Source organism: Garra rufa, chromosome 4 (assembly GCF_049309525.1).
Source record: "Garra rufa chromosome 4, GarRuf1.0, whole genome shotgun sequence".
Taxonomy (NCBI): Eukaryota; Metazoa; Chordata; class Actinopteri; order Cypriniformes; family Cyprinidae; genus Garra; species Garra rufa.
Genome location: NC_133364.1, coordinates 38,034,346 through 38,053,635, shown reverse-complemented (window position 1 = coordinate 38,053,635; position 19,290 = coordinate 38,034,346). Strand labels below are relative to the sequence as shown.

General features: G+C 40.0%; 2 protein-coding genes across 3 annotated transcripts in view; both read left to right on the top strand.

Annotated features, from left to right (window-relative positions):
• pacsin2 (protein kinase C and casein kinase substrate in neurons 2) overlaps positions 1–15,758 on the top strand; it is a 30,632-nt gene extending 14,874 nt beyond the window's left edge. Inside the window, exons 2-11 of one of the 2 annotated variants that reach the window (XM_073838129.1) lie at positions 916–971; positions 1,046–1,202; positions 4,732–4,967; positions 5,410–5,562; positions 8,033–8,208; positions 8,482–8,602; positions 10,080–10,201; positions 13,750–13,908; positions 14,182–14,372; positions 14,968–15,758. In XM_073838129.1, the coding sequence (XP_073694230.1) occupies positions 916–971; positions 1,046–1,202; positions 4,732–4,967; positions 5,410–5,562; positions 8,033–8,208; positions 8,482–8,602; positions 10,080–10,201; positions 13,750–13,908; positions 14,182–14,372; positions 14,968–15,080 (1,484 nt within the window). In that variant the 3' untranslated portion in view covers positions 15,081–15,758. The remainder of the gene's footprint in view (positions 1–915; positions 972–1,045; positions 1,203–4,731; positions 4,968–5,409; positions 5,563–8,032; positions 8,209–8,481; positions 8,603–10,079; positions 10,202–13,749; positions 13,909–14,181; positions 14,373–14,967) is intronic. The other variant, XM_073838130.1, reaches the window with a different exon arrangement.
• Positions 1–19,290, top strand: part of LOC141332929 (NACHT, LRR and PYD domains-containing protein 3-like) — a 443,961-nt gene that overhangs the window by 240,936 nt on the left and 183,735 nt on the right. The window lies entirely within an intron of this gene.

Sequence of the window (19,290 nt, the reverse complement as noted above, 5' to 3'; positions counted from 1 at the left end):
TCAATTATTTTGTTTTTCTAACGCAATTATGCAGCTTCGTCAGCACAATAAGATTTCTGTATATTCTATATAAACACTACTTTTTGGCTTTAGTAAGATTTTTAATTAAGGCGAGACACTGCAGGTGAATAGGGTAAAATCATAACTAATAGTTATCACCTTAATTACTCAGTTGGTTGATTACATTGATACGTGTATTACAAGTTTTCTAAACACTGGATGAAGTCAGTTTCAAAATTCCTGTTTAATTTTTTTGACTGAGTCAATGTTTTTACTGAGGGGATCTCATTTTGTTATATCTTCATAATTCAGAAAAAAAATTAGAACAGACAGGAAACGCTGTATTTTTTTGGGAAATAAATTGTTGTATAAAATCAAGCAAATTATAAATGAACAAATCCATCTGTAAAAACCTTCAGGATATAGACAGGAATACAAATGTGAAGTGTGGTGTGTGTAAGTGCTGCTGAAGTGGAGATTTATGGCTCAGTGTCGGAAAAAAAAATCTTGGCCTTTAAAAATCTGGATTGTAATTGAAATCTATTGAAACAAATAGATAAAGTGCTAGAAAAGAAAGACTTAACAGTGTGTTTTGGATGTTTTCTTTCCACTAGTCTGAAAAAAACACTTTATGAAACAGCAAAAAGCCTAAAATCTCTTTACAGGTGCATGAAAAAAGCATTTATTTAATCAAAATACAGCTAAAATTGTGAAATAATATTACAATTTAAATGAACATTTTTGTATTTGATTATACTTTAAAATATATTTTATTTCTGTGATTTAAAGCTGAATTTTCAGCGTGGTTACTCCAGTCTTCGGTATCATTTCTGATTGTTGGAAAACAGTTGTGCTGCGCAATATTTCTGTGAAAACTGTTATACGTTTTCTTCATTTGTTTGTTTTGTTTTTCAGCCATGTCAGACTTAAACGACTCTCTGGTGGACGTCTCCAGCGACAGCTTCTGGGAGGTCGGTACGGCTCATCTGTGTGTTTCTCTGCTGTCCTTGTGTGTTTATAACACTCACGTGTCTCTGTTCCTCAGGTGGGCAACTACAAGCGTGCGGTGAAGCGCGTGGACGACGGGAACAGACTGTGTAACGACCTGATGAACTGTCTGCACGAGCGCGCCCGCATAGAGAAGAGCTACGCCACGCAGCTCACAGAGTGGGCCAAACGCTGGAGACAGCTAGTGGAGAAAGGTGCCTGAACACACACACACACACACACACACACCCATCCACACACACACACACAAGAAGCTCAGCGTCTGACGCTGTGGTAACATCTCTATCTATCTTTAGCTTACACTAGTTAGAGTGTGACCTCACTTCCCCTAAAGCGCACTATGAAGGGCTGCGGACGGGATTGTGGATCTCCACTTCAGGAAGTGAAAGCGAGAGAGGGAACAGTTATGTGACTCTTCTCGTAATATGAGATGTAATATGTTCGACAGCCGCTCAAACTACCACGAACAGGAAGGTGAATGTCAAACTACGTGCCGTTCGAGTCACGACAGGCCTCAGGAACTATTTCACACACTGTCGGTCATGTTTAGCAGGTATTCTTTCTCAAAAACATTACTAGACCAAGAATCTCAATAGTCAACCTTCAGATACAGTGCTTTGCAAAAGTATTCATGTTTCCACATTTTGGTGCAGCATTATGTTAAACTGCTTTAAATTAGATTAGATTTACACTCCATAATAATGACAAAGCACAAACCAGATTTGCAAATTTCACACATTTATAAAAAAAAAAAAAAGTAGATTGCATAAGTATTCATACCCCTTCATTTTTTTCACGTTTTGTTGCAGCATTATGTTAAACTGCTTTAAATTAGTTTTTCCCCACATCAATTTTACACTCCATTCACCATAATAATGACAAAGCTAAAACCAGATTTGCAAATGGTTTAAAAATAAAACACTGAAATAAGTAGATTGCGTAAGTATTCATCCCCTTAACTCAGTACATAGTTGGAGCAGCTTTACAGCCTCAAGTCTTTTTGGGTCTGATGTGAGCATCTTTGCACATCTGCATTTGGCAATTATCTGCCATTCTTTGCCTCACCTTTTCACCTCTCCATCTCTGGCAGACATTTTCTAGAGTCCTAGTTGTTCCAATCGTCTTCCATTATGGAGAATGCTTCTGTCAACCTTCAATGCAGCAGATTTGTTTCTGAACTCTTCTCTAGATCATCGCCTTAACGCAAGTCTGTCACTGAGCTCTACAGGCAGTTATCTTGGTTCTTGCTCTGATCTGCATTTTCAGCTGTTAGACCTTTTCTGAGAGGTGTGTCTTTCTAAATCAGACTCATTCAAATGAATTTGCCACAGTTTAACTCCACTCCAAGTGTAGGAAAATCTAGAGGCAATATGAATGCTCCTGAGCTAAAAAGGGTATGAATACTTATGCAACGGGATCTTTTCAGTTTTTTATTTCTAATACATTTGCAAAGTTGTTACAAACCTGTTTTGTGCTTTGTCATTATGTATGAGATGTAGATTGATGTGAAAAAAAGCATAATTTAAAGCAGTTTAACATAATTCTGCAACAAAACAAAATGTGAAAAAATGAAGGGGTATGAATACTTTTGCAAGGTACTGTATCTCATCCAGTTTCTTTAGTTTTCCACACATGAAGTGAATCAGTGTATATGAGACTGGTTTGACCAGAAGAGTTCACTAATGCTGAAACCGTTTCCTGATAATGTGCTGATATCTTGGGTTCATAACATTCCTGTTTCCAGTTTGCGCTCAGCATTGTTCCCCTCGGTTTGCTTTATCAGTCCTTCATCATATTCTGCTGTGTTGATTCTTCATAGCGCACACACACTTGCTTGTCTTGCAGATTCTGGTGTTAGCTTCATATCTTTGTTTAGCTGAAGACCGTATTTAAATGCGGCTGTGATAGCAGAGAGTCAACACAGAAGTGTTTCCGTTCTGACAGGCTTTTCTTTCATACCTTGTGGTTAACGTTGCACTTTTTCATGCTTTGACTTCGGACTACTTCACACTCTCTGGTCAGGCTTTCTCAGGCCAGCCTCACAGATGATAACTTTTTAGTTATGCATTGTGAATGTATTTCAAGTCAAAACACCATCTCAAAAAATAATATCTATTGCAATTGTTCAAACAATTGCCATAGCCCTAAAAATGTCATATGGTGCCACCATGATTTCTATTCAAACTAATTCATTTTCTTCAAATGCTTAACATTTTTGGATGTTCTCAGTAATTAAAGTGTTTAGAAACAAAGTAATTGCATTTCTTTTTTGAGTTTTTTTTTGTTGATAATGATCTCAAATTTCATAATAAAAGTTAGATTTATTTTCCTGTAAATTGCATAAAACTGATAAAGTTATAATACTCATTTTTGTTCTTGCATGTTTCATATATTGTACAAAGATTAAGCATAAACCATCTAAAATGATCCAAATTGCATACAAATCTATTCCAAATGGTAATAAAATAAAGTATTTTATGTATATAAACCATCAAAAACTATCTGGGACATATATCGATAATTCAAAACACTCTGCAGTGGTCATCATATTTCAAATTCAGTCAAAATTTATAAGCAAAACAAAACAAGCTAGCTTGCCACAAATGGTGACTATGAGATTTATATAAAAAAAAACTATATATATATAACTGGAAAGATGGTTTTAAACCTTGCTGCTTTCATGTGTCATTTTCAAAATGGTATATTATGCCGCATCCTATTTTAGAATGGATTTCAACATAAAAGTCCCAAAATGGTAGTTTCTTGATGGGCTAACATCATGATATTTCATAAAATGAACATCATCGGACAAAGTTTGTTTGTATATTAAGATGGAAATATAAATACAAATGCTTTGCAGTTTTATGCAGGATTACAAAACACTTGGGAAATCATGCCAAATAGCGCAGAAAATTAATCTCAATAAATTAAGGGTGATTTCAAAGATGTTTCCAAAACAGCAGTCATTGGTCGGTCGCACACTTAGATATTTGCACACTTTAAGTGGCAGAAAAATTACAAATAACTAATGTTTTTTTTTTAAACGTTATAGTGAGTACATACATGAAAGAGGTACTTTTGGCAACTTTTTTATGCATTTAAACTTATTTTAAACAAAACTAAATGCAGTCAGACAGAAAATGTAGGCGCCACATCATTGACCCAAAAGTGAAATGCTTCATTTCTACAAGCTTCTTTGAGAGTAAATAACAGACAAAATTAAAGCAGCGGTGTTCAATCCTTCTCCTGGAGGGCCAGCATCTAATGAGTTTGATTTCCAACCAGCTCCAAAACACTTGTCTAAAAGGTTTTAGAGACCTTGATTGGTTGGTTTAGGTGTTTAATTAGGGTCATTCAGGTTGGCCAAACACTCTTATTAATGTGTCCAGATGTGCAGAGCGCCCTGCGCTGGTCTGCTGTGGTTTTGCATCTAATCTCAGTTTGGCTCACTTGAGGTTAGGTCTACAGCACATTGGCCCATGGGAAATGTTTACAGCAGGGTATGAGCCTGCAAGATCGCAAACAATGAGAATATCAAAGGGCCCAAGACCGAACCCTGTGGTACTCCTAGGAAACTAACATCTGTCAGTGTTGATTTTGAAAAGTGCTTGTGAACCAGAGATGTTCTTGAATGCTAAATCTGTTTATTAGGAGCAAACAGGACTGGAATCAAGCTGAATCTGGTCATCTGAATAAAAATCTTGTCTACGTCGTTTCTTTTAGGGCCTCAGTACGGGACGCTGGAGCGAGCGTGGTTCGCTCTGATGACCGAGGCCGAGAAGGTGAGCGACCTGCACATGGAGGTGAAGTCTGCTCTGATGGGAGAGGACTTGGAGAAGGTCAAGAACTGGCAGAAGGACGCCTACCACAAACAGATGATTGGCGGCTTCAAGGAGACCAAAGAAGCGGAAGATGGCTTTCGCAAGGCACAGAAACCCTGGGCCAAGAAACTCAAGGAGGTATGAGCACAGCAGCTCAACACAGTCAGCAAACACAGGCTTAAAGCTGTCTGGGCGCTTCAGGACGTGTGGTATAGTTAACAAAAGCCTTCATTAAATATGGGTGTGTTCAGCTTATTTGCTCATGAGACTGTGATCACCCACAAAGCATACACTCAGATAGATTAATGTAGAAAGTCCTTTTCAAAATTCTACTTCTGATTACTCAAGTTATGTCTATGTGAGAGATTAAACGTGTGCAGATAAGACCATAAACAATAATCATCAAAAATTGAATGTAAATGTTAATTTTATCTGTTCTGTCAAGTGTGGTAAGTTGGTGTTGCCCAAAAACATCTGCAAGATGTGCACCCATGCATGCATGCTCTTTGAGGCTGATATTACTCTGGTAAAGTATGAATGTTACTGTAGTATGTTTGGCTCACTGTAATGGCGATGGCAGGTGGAAGCGATGAAGAAGGCCTACCACACGGCCTGTAAGGAGGAGAAAACCGCCACCAGCCGAGAGAATTCAAGCAAGCTGGAGAATAACAACCCCGAGGCCCAGAAGAAGCTGCAGGAGAAGGTGGAGAAGTGCCAGCAGGAAGTTCAGAAGGTCAGTGGTTTCTTCAACCACAAACCGCCACTCTCTTGTGTTCCTTTGAGACTACTGTATGTAAATGGATTCTCGTGTAAGTCTGTGTAAATGATGCTCCCTCCTGCTGTGTGTTACTCAGTAGCCGTATTTGCAATGTCTCTAGGCAGCTGTGTTTTTATATTTCAGTAACATTTCAGATTAACAACAAAATCTGTCATGAACTGTTGTTTTACACCTTCCTAAATAGCATATATTTCTGGTTGGTCCAGCAAATCTATATGCGAGTAGTTGACAAATAGGCTTATTTTGTAAAACCTGCATATAATTATGAATTGAGTCTGATCTTTGAGAAAATATAAATGTTCCCTAACTTTATCCTTTCTTCAAATGTATTTTAACATGTTTTTAACATGTTTTTTAACACATGAACTATACCATAAATTTGTCCTATAGTGTGACACAGCAAAAAGTAAGAAAAAAAAACTCAATAATATATAAATAACATTTTATCTTCATTGTCAGACACTTATTTTCAAATTGTGTTATTTATTAAATATGAAATTATAATTAACATTTTTTCCCTATGACTTGTTGAACAATTTCAAGACCAACTTTGGCAACAAGATAAACTTTGCTGTCATCTGTTCAAAACTGCTGGAAATTATAACATTTTAAGATGAGTGATATGTATATCTCCCCTGATGCAATACTTAACACTATTTTAAGATATTTTGAGAAAACAAGTACAGTCACACCCATAGGACAGTACATCAAACCATAGGATAGTACGTCCTACCACAGGACAGTATGTCCCTCCATGGGACTGTATGTCCCACCCATAGGACATTGCGTCCGACCCATAGGACATTACATCCCACCATAGGACGGTACGTCCCACCCATAGGACAGTACATCACACCACAGGACATTACGTCCCACCACAGGACAGTACGTTACACCCATAGGACATTACGTCCCACCATAGGACGATACGTCCCACCCATAGGACAGCACATTACACCACAGGACATTACGTGACACCACAGGACATTACGTCCCACCCATAGGACAGTACATCACACCACAGGACATTATATCCCACAACAGGACATTACGTCAAACCCATAGGACATTACGTCCCACAAATAGGACAGTACGTCCCACCCATAGGACAGTACATCACACCACAGGACATTATGTCCCACAACAGGACATTACGTCACACCCATAGGACAGTACATCACACCACAGGACATTACGTCCCACCACAGGACATTATGTCACACCCATAGGACATTACGTCCCACCCATAGAACGGTACATCACACCACAGGACATTACGTCCCACCCATAGGACGGTAGGTCCCACCCATAGGACAGTACATCACACCACAGGACATTACGTCCCACAAGAGGACATTGCGTCACACCCATAGGATGGTACGTCACACCCATAGGACGGTACGTCACACCCATAGGACGGTACGTCACACCCATAGGACATTACGTCACGCCCATAGGACGGTACGTCACACCCATAGGACGGTACGTCACACCCATAGGACATTACGTCCCACAAATAGGACAGTACGTCCCACCCATAGGACAGTACATCACACCACAGGACATTATGTCCCACAACAGGACATTACGTCACACCCATAGGACAGTACGTCACACCACAGGACATTACGTCCCACCACAGGACATTATGTCACACCCATAGGACATTACGTCCCACCCATAGAACGGTACATCACACCACAGGACATTACGTCCCACCCATAGGACGGTAGGTCCCACCCATAGGACAGTACATCACACCACAGGACATTACGTCCCACAAGAGGACATTGCGTCACACCCATAGGACGGTACGTCACACCCATAGGACATTACGTCACACCCATAGGACGGTACGTCACACCCATAGGACGGTACGTCACACCCATAGGACATTACGTCACACCCATAGGACATTACATCCCACAACAGGACATTGCGTCACACCCATAGGACGGTACGTCCCACCATAGGACATTATGTCCCACCCATAGGACAGTACATCACACCACAGGACATTACGTCCCACCATAGGACATTGCATTACACTAAGACAGAAATGGTAGTCATTAAAGTATTTCTATTAAATTCTGAACATGTCAAAGGAGAAAAAAATTATTGCCATTTACTAAAATAGACACTTACAATTATACGATTATACCAGACATATTTATTAACATTTTTATGCTTTTTCTTTCTGATTTATAAAAGTTGTAATTTATTCAACCAGGCTTGAGACGGTTGCACCATAGGACAATTTTGAGATTTGGCTCAAAAATGAAAAAATGATTTACTGCATGTTAAATAACAACAACATTAATTATATTACTTTTTTGTCTTGTGGGACAGTGAAAATGCCACGTCATCTGCAGCTGCCGTGGCACAGTGTATTGTCGTTTGTGATCGTGTCTGTGTGGTGTTTCAGACGAAGGAGCGCTACAAGAAGTCTCTGGAGGAGCTGGATAAGGTGACCCCTCAGTACATGGAGAACATGGAGCAGGTGTTCGAGCAGTGGCAGCAGTTCGAGGACAAGAGGCTGCGCTTCTTCAAAGAGCTGCTGATGGGGGTCAAGCAGCACCTCGACCTCTCCTCCAATCACAAGTGAGCACAGCCTGACCACTGTGGCCGTGTCATCTACATGTCTACGGCTGCGTGTGTGTGTGTGTGTGTGTGTGTGTGTGTGTGTGTGTGTGTGTGTGGGACAGGAGCTGGGTTGAGGCCGAAGGGCGGTTTGTCATCATTTGCATAGATAAGCACAGGAGCACTGTTATTGTTGAGAGACCTGCATGCAAAGTGCTCCGATGAGTCACTCTTCTCATGCAAACCCTCCAGCTTTGATAATCTGATAGTTGTTATTCTCTGTCTCTCCTTCAGGTACTCGACCGTGTATCACACACTGGAAGACACCATCCAGGCAGCCGACGCAGAGGAAGACATCAAGTGGTTCCGCTCCAACCACGGACCCGGCATGGCCATGAACTGGCCCCAGTTTGAGGTACCAAACACAGAGATTACAAAAGGAGGTGTTCACTCTGCTCTTTTACATAGGACTGATCAACACCAAAAATGACACACAAGCACCATAACAGTGTCACAACAACAGTTGATATGACTCATAGTCATATGATGCTTTTTGTGAGGAACTGACTGAAATGTAAGACGTTATTCATTCATTCTGCCATTGAGCTCATATAGCATTGGTCTGACACGAGCACACATGAGATTTAAGAGCTCTGCTGGAGGGAAAGATTTCAAATCATAATACTGTCAGAATTATTAGTGCTAAGTCATGATTATAAGATAAATAGTAAAAAAAAAAAAACAAGATTTTAAAGTCATTAAAAAAGTGAATATAGTTGTATGTTTTAAAAATGTTTAAAGTTACTAAATGTAAAAAAAAAAAAAATGAGATACTGGCATAATTGTAAAATACTAAGCCATAATCATAAGATAATATGAGATAAATAGTTGAAAGAACAGCTGAAATTGTGAGAAACAAAGTCATACCTATAAAAAAAGGTAAAACTTTTAGCGGAAAAGTTAAAATCATTGCCAAGATGCCAAGTCATAATTATAAAATAAATAGAAGAGAACGAGAAATAAAGGGTTTCGATACTAAGTCATAATTATAGAAAAGCTAAATGTAATTATAAAGAGTTGAAATCATGATTTTGAGAAAAAAATTGAAAATGAGAAGTCAAAATCATGAGGTCCTTTCATAATTATGAGATGTCAAGTCCAAATTTTGAGATAACAAGTAAAATAATGTAAAAATAATGAAATATTAGTTTATAATTATAAAAAACTAAATGTAATTATAAAAAGTTAAATCATGATTTTGAGAAAAGAAGTTCTCCAAATGATGAGATACTGTTAGAATTGAGATACCGAAAGAAATGAAATGACATAGAGATAATATGAGATAAATAGAAAAGAACAAGATTTAAAGGGTTTAGATACAAAGTCATAATTATAGAAAAGCTCAATGTAATTATAAAGAAATCAAGAGGTGGTAAGTCACGATTTTGAGAGAAAGGTTGAAAATGATGAAATACTGTCACAATTATGAGATAATAATAAGTTATGATTATGAGATAAATAGCTGAAAGAACAAGATAAATAGCTAAAACTGTGTAAATATAATTTTAGTGGAAAAGTTGAAAATATGAGATATTGTCATAATTATGAGAAATAGCCAAAAGAACTAAATATGAAGTGCTGATATACTAAGTCATAATTATAAGAGTTGAAATCATGATTTTAAGAGAAAAGTCAAAATGATGAGATATTGTCATAATTATGAGATAACTAGCCAAAAGACTGAGATATAAAGTGTTGAGAGATTCTAAGTCATAAGTTGAAATCCTGATTTTGTGAGCCATCCGCTACGACTGAAACCAGATCAGCTGTTTGATACAGGAGTTGTAAAAGGCAGGAAGGGCTGAAGGGTCGTGTGTGTGTTTGTGCTGCAGGAGTGGTCCATGGACTTGAACCGAACGCTCAGCCGACGAGAAACCAAGAGGAAACCCAATGATGGAGTCACTCTGACGGGGATCAGTCAAACCACAGAACAAACCTCCAAAACCAGCAGCAGGTGAGCTCTCACTCATCTACAGCTCCTGTGTGTGTGTGTGTGTGTGTGTGTGTGATGGAGATGTTGAGCTGTGCTTGAGGATCATCATCTTCACGATAGAGCATTAGAGACAGCAGACGAAACATCAGTCCATCAGAGCAGGTTTCTCCTCATGCCACCTCTGTTTCCTGTTCCTCAGACACTGATGTTCTCCTGGCGTTTCTGACACTTAAGTGTGCTTTGCTACAATACTCAGAGTGCTGAGATACTGTCATCATTCGGAGAAGATGTAGTAATGAGGAGATACTCAGTCAAAATGATGAGATAAAAAGATTGACGATTGAAGCACAAACATTGAAATCCTGAGATTAAAAAGTCACCAGTTTATCATCTTCTCATTTTGACTCACTTCATTGTACTCTCATAATAATGGCAGTGACTTTGACTTCAGGATTTCAACTTTTAAAATCGTGTCATTTTGATATAGTTATTTGATCATTTGAGATGTATAGTGTTCATGACTTCTCATAATCTCTGACTGCTGCGTGTGAGCCGAGACTCAGAGTCGACTAGCGTTTATAAACAAAGACCATGTGATCATATTGTGACGAATGCTAATCTGAAACCAGTTCTGTCAGTTTAGCATCTGACACTAGCGCTCAAGCACTGTCTGCTGCATCACACCTGATTGTCTGTTAGTCTTCAGTTAGTCTCACTCTTTGTCTAAAGGGGGTCGCACACCGAATGCGCAGCGCAGCGCCGCGTCGCGCCACGTCTTTAAAATTCGAACACATAGTTTTCTATGAGCATACGCACACCGGCGGCGCCACTCGGCGTCTGTCCGCGGCGCCCAGCTACGACTCAGGAAGCTGTTCAAATTTCTGCCGCGCCACAGAGCGCCATCTGCATAGTTTTATATTAAATAACATCATATTTGTCTCAAATCGTCCTATTAGATTAAAAAAACAAGATACCACTGCTGCAAAATACTACTTACATTAGGTTTACAGCTTGAAAAAAATGTAAACCTATATAATTAATTCATATTTTATTTTCTCGAGACATTTTTACATAGGCTACGCAAAATCTAAAGTTCTATGTAACATTTGCCTGTCATTATTACATTCACTGTCTTTGACTGCCATCTAATGGATTTACAAGGTCACGTCATTCAGGTCATTTAAATAACGGTGTAGCGGAGCGCGATGGACAACGAAAAACTGATCAAGGAAGTAGGGAAATAGAAATAGGCAGAATTATTTGCAACAAAATATAGATTCAACATAAGGAATTCATCAGCTTGGAGGAAGAGGAAGTTTCAGGTAAGAATGTTAAATTTTGTTTACGTACGATCTGAGGTAAAATGTATAGTGAGCAACTGTATGTAATTGTATAGTACAATCATAAAATAATGTTCAGTTCAGGCATTGTCATTTCATGTCCTTAAAAATATCAGTACTGTTGACCACAAAATGACAATTCTTTTATTTTAAATAGAAACCCTCATGTTGAATTAAGACTCCAATAAACTGCCTCAACAACAATACGATTATAATTGAAGTTTACAAAGAAATAAGTATACCTTGCACAACAAAATAGCATGTAGTTTTTTATTGAGCAAACAAATCATATTACTAGCTACAGCATAAGAAATGTTGAAATTGCTTGTAATAATACAAAATGCTACTAATTGATGAATGGGAATCTAGCCTAAAAATGAGCTGGTGCGTATAGAATGTGCGCGTCCGGTGTGCGATACCTTCAGCTGTCCTCGACGCGACGCTGCGCTTCTCGTTCGGTGTGCGACCCCCTTAAGTCAGACTAACTGAAATAAGCCTGGCTTATTTGCTAAACTTGTTTAATTGAACACCCCCCGGTGACGTGTGAAATCTGATGTGAATGCAGCCGTGTGATTGGTTGAGTCATGTTGCGTCTGATGTGATTGGCTGAGATATCTGTGCCTGATGTGATTGGCTGAGCTGTGTTGTGTATTTTGCGAATGAAGCCGTGTGATTGGCTGAGATGTTCTTATCTGGTCTGAATGGAGCCGTGTGATTGGCTGAGATGTTCGTATCTGGTCTGAATGGAGCCGTTTGATTGGCTGAGATGTCCATATCTGGTCTGAATGAAGCCGTGTGATTGGCTGAGATGTTCGTATCTGGTCTGAATGAAGCCGTGTGATTGGCTGAGATGTTCGTATCTGGTCTGAATGGAGCCGTGTGATTGGCTGAGATGTTCTTATCTGGTCTGAATGGAGCCGTGTGATTGGCTGAGATGTTCGTATCTGGTCTGAATGGAGCCGTTTGATTGGCTGAGATGTCCATATCTGGTCTGAATGGAGCTGTGTGATTCGCTGAGATGTCCATATCTGGTCTGAATGGAGCTGTGTGATTGGCTGAGATGTCCATATCTGGTCTGAATGGAGCTGTGTGATTGGCTGGGATGTCCGTATCTGGTCTAAATGGAGCTGTGTGATTGGCTGAGCTGTCCATATCTGGTCTGAATGGAGCTGTGTGATTGGCTGAGATGTCCATATCTGGTCTGAATGGAGCTGTGTGATTGGCTGAGATGTCCATATCTGGTCTGAATGGAGCCGTGTGATTGGCTGAGATGCCCATATCTGGTCTGAATGGAGCTGTGTGATTGGCTGAGATGTCCATATCTGGTCTGAATGGAGCCGTGTGATTGGCTGAGATGTCCGTATCTGGTCTGAATGGAGCCGTGTGATTGGCTGAGATGTCCGTATCTGGTCTGAATGGAGCCGTGTGATTGGCTGAGATGTCCGTATCTGGTCTGAATGGAGCTGTGTGATTGGCTGAGATGTCCATATCTGGTCTGAATGGAGCCGTGTGATTGGCTGAGATGTCCGTATCTGGTCTGAATGGAGCTGTGTGATTGGCTGAGATGTCCATATCTGGTCTGAATGGAGCCGTGTGATTGGCTGAGATGTCCATATCTGGTCTGAATGGAGCCGTGTGATTGGCTGAGATGTCCGTATCTGGTCTGAATGGAGCCGTGTGATTGGCTGAGATGTCCATATCTGGTCTGAATGGAGCCGTGTGATTGGCTGAGATGTCCATATCTGGTCTGAATGGAGCCGTGTGATTGGCTGAGATGTCCGTATCTGGTCTGAATGGAGCCGTGTGATTGGCTGAGATGCCCATATCTGGTCTGAATGGAGCTGTGTGATTGGCTGAGATGTCCATATCTGGTCTGAATGGAGCCGTGTGATTGGCTGAGATGTCCATATCTGGTCTGAATGGAGCCGTGTGATTGGCTGAGATGTCCGTATCTGGTCTGAATGGAGCCGTGTGATTGGCTGAGATGTCCGTATCTGGTCTGAATGGAGCTGTGTAATTGGCTGAGATGTCCATATCTGGTCTGAATGGAGCTGTGTGATTGGCTGAGATGTTCGTATCTGGTCTGAATGGAGCCGTGTGATTGGCTGAGATGTTCGTATCTGGTCTAAATGGAGCTGTGTGATTGGCTGAGCTGTCTGTGTCTGATGTGAATGGAGTCATGTGACTGGCTGTGGTGTGTGTGATGTAACACTGTCTCTGTGTTGTTAGCGTGACTGTGGCCAGTAGTACAGAAGCAGCATGCTTAAACCCGTTTGATGAGGATGATGATGGCGAGGAGGAGGATGAAGAAGAGCCGGCGCCAGTAGCGGTGGAGCGACCCAAGAGCAGCCCAGTCGCTGTCAAACGAGAGGAAGTGATAGCGCAAACGTTGGTGACCCCCAGCCTCCTCTCTCTCTCTCTCTCTCTCTCTCTGTCTGTCTCCTCTGGCCTGTGCTTGTGTTTCTGCTGCTGGTTTCTTTCAGGTCCCTGTGTTTCTGCATGGCTATGGTGAACATTCTCTGACACACATGTGACTTCATGTGGTTGAACCTGTGTATGTCCTGCATGTTGACGTGGGTCTGCTGGCGTCTGTCTCCTGTGTGTCCGCTAGGCTTGTGTCACAGGTGTGACTAAACTGTGTGGTGTTTCCTGTTCTCTCAGCGCTCGCACCGTGGAGAAGACGATGGCTGACGGCTCCGACGAGGAAGCGGGGAACCCCTTCGGGTCCGATAAAGCTAACGCCAACGGCAATCCGTTCGAGGACGAGCCGCCTTCGGTGGAGTTGTGCGTGCCGGTCCGCGCTTTATACGACTACGAGGGACAGGAGCAGGACGAGCTCAGCTTCAAAGCAGGTGTGACTTACAGGAAGTGATGCGGATGAATCTGATGTAGTGTAGTGGTTTAAAACCAAAGCATTACGAGCTAACAACATATAAAATAAATACAATAAAACATAAAAAGAATGGCAGAAGTGTAGGCCAGACTGGGCCAAGATAAAGATCTTTGTCATTTTTGATCTTTGTTAATAAATAATAAGAACAAAGATGCGCTTTGTGTTACAAATACACATAACATACAAATAAAACAAACAGTGCTGTGATTTTCAGGTACAGTAGGTGTATTCAGCAGTATATAAATAAAACACTATATACATCAATTACACACTGACTCTTACTAAAGCAGCTCTTCAGTCAAGAGTCCAATCAAACAGCTGCTGGTCTCCAGATACTTCCACAGTATTTGATTTATTTTTCATGCACCAGTAAAGTTTGACCACGACCACGTAAAGATGATAAATGTGTGTTTACATGGAATAATGGTAATATAGGTTTAGCTAATGGTACAAACCCAGAGTCTCCACTGCTTAGATCAGTAATAGAACAAGCATCTTCCATATGAAACCAAAAAAACCCTGTCAAACGAGTCATGGAAATCTATTGTGTGCAGGAGATGAGCTGATGAAGATGAGCGAGGAGGACGAGCAGGGCTGGTGTAAAGGACGTCTGAGCGACGGCACCGTGGGCCTCTACCCGGCCAACTACGTGGAGGACCTGGAGTGACCCGAGCGGCGCTAGAGCGGACTGATGTATTATAGTAGATGACAGCGGTCGCTCAGGGTCAGCTGTATTTTTAAGTGATTTTTACCAATGCTGTTTGCTTTTAGGAACGTAATCGATGCGGACCGACACCATTTTAGCACACACTGACCTGTCGAGCCGGCTCCACCTGACCTCTGACCTCCGCTGGTGCGTTTTCTTCAGGAAGGGGGTCGGTCGGGGTCAGCTGGATCTGGACGTGCACTGGATGCTGTAGTGGGATTGTGAGAGCGTCTCATATATAAACGCATATATATTAGTGAGTGAGTGAGTGAGTGAGTGAGTGAGGCTTGATGAACTCTTCCAGAGCACAGATGCTGTGAGCAGCAGGAGAATGTTACGGCACATGAATGTTGACCTGTGTAAATATCAAATGGACGCCCGAGTCTCGGTTTCTCTCAGGTGTGGCTATTGTTACAGTTACGAATGCGGTTCGTTGTGTGAGTGTGTGTGTTGACATGTTTTTTTTTTCACAGTTGTTCAGACCTGAAATGATTGAATGAGTTGGGGATATTGCTGTTCACGTCGGGTGGCGCGTTCGGTTTGTGACGTCACCCGACAAAACTCAGTTACACTTGGAGTTGATTCACTTTTGTATATTGTCCGGCTGACAATAAATGAATTGAAGTTCTGTTTCTTGAATTCTTCCTTTTTTCTTCATAAATTTAGGTGTGGTCACTTATTCTTTCCAGTACGAGTCAGAATAAGGATGTTTCATTATTAGGGGCCAAGCACTGAAGGTGCTGCTTCTTTCACTTCTGCTCTTGAGTCTGTGGCAGCAAATAGAAGCACTTGCAGGAAAGTTTGGCATACAATTAGAGGACAGTGTCAACATTAACCATAGCCAATTTGGAGTCTCTAAGTCAAACTCTCTAGCGCCACCACTTGTCCAAAACTTTTTTCGAACTCTTCCTAGACAGTTTTTTTTTTACCAAAATTGCCTCAGATCATCTTCAACCCCCAAAGGTTATTCTTCACAGTCTATTGACATCCCATAGAACGGCTTGCGGAAAAGTTTGGCAAAGTTTGGTGAAATTTGGCACACTGATAGAGGACAGTCTCATCATTAACCATGGCAAGTTTGGAGTCTCTAACTTAAACTCTCTAGCGCCACCACTTGTCCAAAGTTTCACTTTCTTTATGCTAATAAATTTTGAACCATAAGCCACAAAATCAAAATTCTTTTTTTCTCCAAAATGTAAAAATCTTAAGGTTTAGTTTTTTGCTCTTTTTGATTCTTCAAAAAACCTACTTTTTCAAACTCTTCCTATACGGTTTGTCTGAATTTATTTTATTTTTTTTACCAAAATTGCCTCAGATCACCTTCAACCCCCAAAGGTTATCTTTCTTCCGCTCTTAAGTCTATTGACATCCCATAGAACCGCTTGCGGGAAAGTTTGGCAAAGTTTGGTGTAATTTGGCACACAGATAGAGGACAGTCTCATCATTAACCATAGCAAGTTTGGAGTCTCTAACTCAAACTCTCTAGCGCCACCACTTGTCCAAAATTTCACTCATGTTTACGCTAATAACTTTAAAACCATAAGCCACAAAATCACAAAAAAAAGTTCTCCAAAATGTAAAAATCATAAGATTTTGTTTTTTTGCTTTTTAATTGTTCAAAAAAAAAACCTACTTTTTTGAACTCTTCCTAGACGGTTTGTCTGAATATTTTTTTTTTTTTTTTTTTTTACCAAAATTGTCTTAGATCATCTTGAAGATTATTCTTCTTCTTCCACTCTTCAGTCTATTGCAGCCCATAGAACCGCTTGTGGGAAAGTTGTGTAATTTGGCACACTGATAGAGGACAATGTCAACATTAACCACAGCACATTTGGAGTCTCTAACTCAGACTCTGTAGCGCCCCACCACTTGTCCAAATTATCACTCATGTTTATTTAAATCGTAAGGCACCGAATCAAAATTATTTTTTTAGTTTAGTTTTTTGCTCTTTTTAATTGTTCAAAAAACTTTTCCGAACTCATCCTAGATGTTTTATCTGATTTTTAAAATGTATTTTTTTATTTATTTTACCAAAACTGGCTCAGATTAACTTCACACCATGGTGGCAAAAAAGTTATGGAATTCAAGTTGATTTTTCAAAACGTTCTCGAATAACGCACAAACGAATTTTACGAAAACCATGCAAAAATTGATGTGAGGCTTTATCTCCGCAACGGTTTGTTGTATTGAGACCAGACTTGGTGTGTGTTTTAACAAACATGACCTGAGGCAACCTGCAGTGTTTCGGTCCAGTGCCACCTAGTGGCCAGGAGATACAAAAAATTGCTTATAACTTCTCTATGGTTGGCCAAACACAAAACTGGTCTCTTTGGATTCGGTGCATCATGCTGAGTCGAACCCAATTTTCCTGTGTCAGCCATTTTGGGTCTTGGCCATTTTGAATTTTGTTGTAAAATGCTGTCTGTGTCCAAAAGCTCTAAAATGCTGCCTTTGGAAGCAGCATTCCAAGGCTGGAAGGCATCAAGGCACGTCTGAATCCAAATTCTGCTTTACTTCCTGTCTCCAGAGGTATCTTCATCTGATCGAATTCTAAAGGCAGCATGGATGTATCCTTCACTGCATTCAATTTCCCACAATCCTGTTAATGGGCGTGATACAGGCTATATAAATAAATAAAGATATTCTGGTGAAATTAAACTTTTTACTTCATTTAATAGATGACATCTTGGCCATCATAGCCTTTATAAATAGTATGACATAAACAAAAATGCTAATAACTTTTGATTCAATTAGCCTATTGTATTCTAGATATTCCTTGGGTCATGCTGAGAACATCGACACCAGTTATGCCATAATAGAATGAACTTCCTGTGCGCCATTTTTATTAATGTTGAAAACCTATTTCTTCTTACTCCTCCTAGACCATTGGTCCGATTTTCACCAAATTTGTGATTTGTGACATCTTCAGACCATGCTGCCAAAAAGTTATGTATTTTGTGTCAAAATATGAAACATATTGACACCAAAATTTGTGTGTGCCATTTTAACCTTGCACTGATCACACCACATCGCTTTGATAACAGCGCCACCTGTTGGTCAAAAGTGATAAGCCATTAAATCATTACCAGAGGTCGTATTTATGATTTTTCATCAATTTCAATTACAATCATCCTAAACTTACTTGAATTACTCATTGTTGCAGTTGCTCTGATGCTCCATGCCATGCTTAGCTCCTTATTTTGCGTCTCTAGTGCTTGGCCCTACAGATGAATATGGCTCATTCCTGGTGTCCAGTAACATTTTGGCTCCATAATAAGGAAAATAAGTTACATGTTTTTCATGTTTTTAGCATTCTACTAAAATAGTGAGATGTTTAACTATCACGGATATGTATTGGCCAAGCTCAGGTACTTGAAAATAATAATTATGGGTAGATTGATCAGACACTGGCTGTGAAAATATTCCACCCTGTTAGGGACATATATGTAGTTATCACAAAATGTTAATAATGTAAATGCTAATCAATAATGAGCTTTTCTTGGATGATATATGTCCCTTATGCCATGATAGTATTATTTTAATTTTGAAACAATAACAAAACAATTATTAATGAATAGAATATGTCTTGATTCTGAAGAACAGGTGCTTTTTTGTGCCCATTTTTGCCAACAGGATGGTAAATTATACAAAAAGTTGCTCAAAAACATATATATGCTGACAAAATAAGACAAAAAGTATGCCAAATATTTAGCTTTGCTGTCAAATTATTATTTAAATTGACTCTAACAGGGTGGAACACCAGTGTTAACTCTTTAAAGGCTGTGCTTATGAGGATATCCAACAAAACAGCATTAAATATTGTTATATCTCACCCTATTGGGCGGTCTTTTTTCCTCTATGCTTGTGTTCTGCAGTTTCCACCCTGTTAGTTTCTCATTCCACCCTGTTAGGTTTATAGTACTGACATAACAGGGTGGAAAATGTTGAGCTAAGTTAGCCGTAGCTCTTTGAGTGATCAGCATTTAGATTTCTAATCCTCTACAGATAAACAGAACGTTTATAACTATGTCAGATATGTTTTAAACTGGTTTTGACCGGACAAACATTCTCCATAACTGACAGAGCCTACAATAAATGAACAATATGACTTTGTCTCAATGGAACTGCAGTCTATTTTGAATGGCGAGAAAGTACATACTAACAGGGTGGA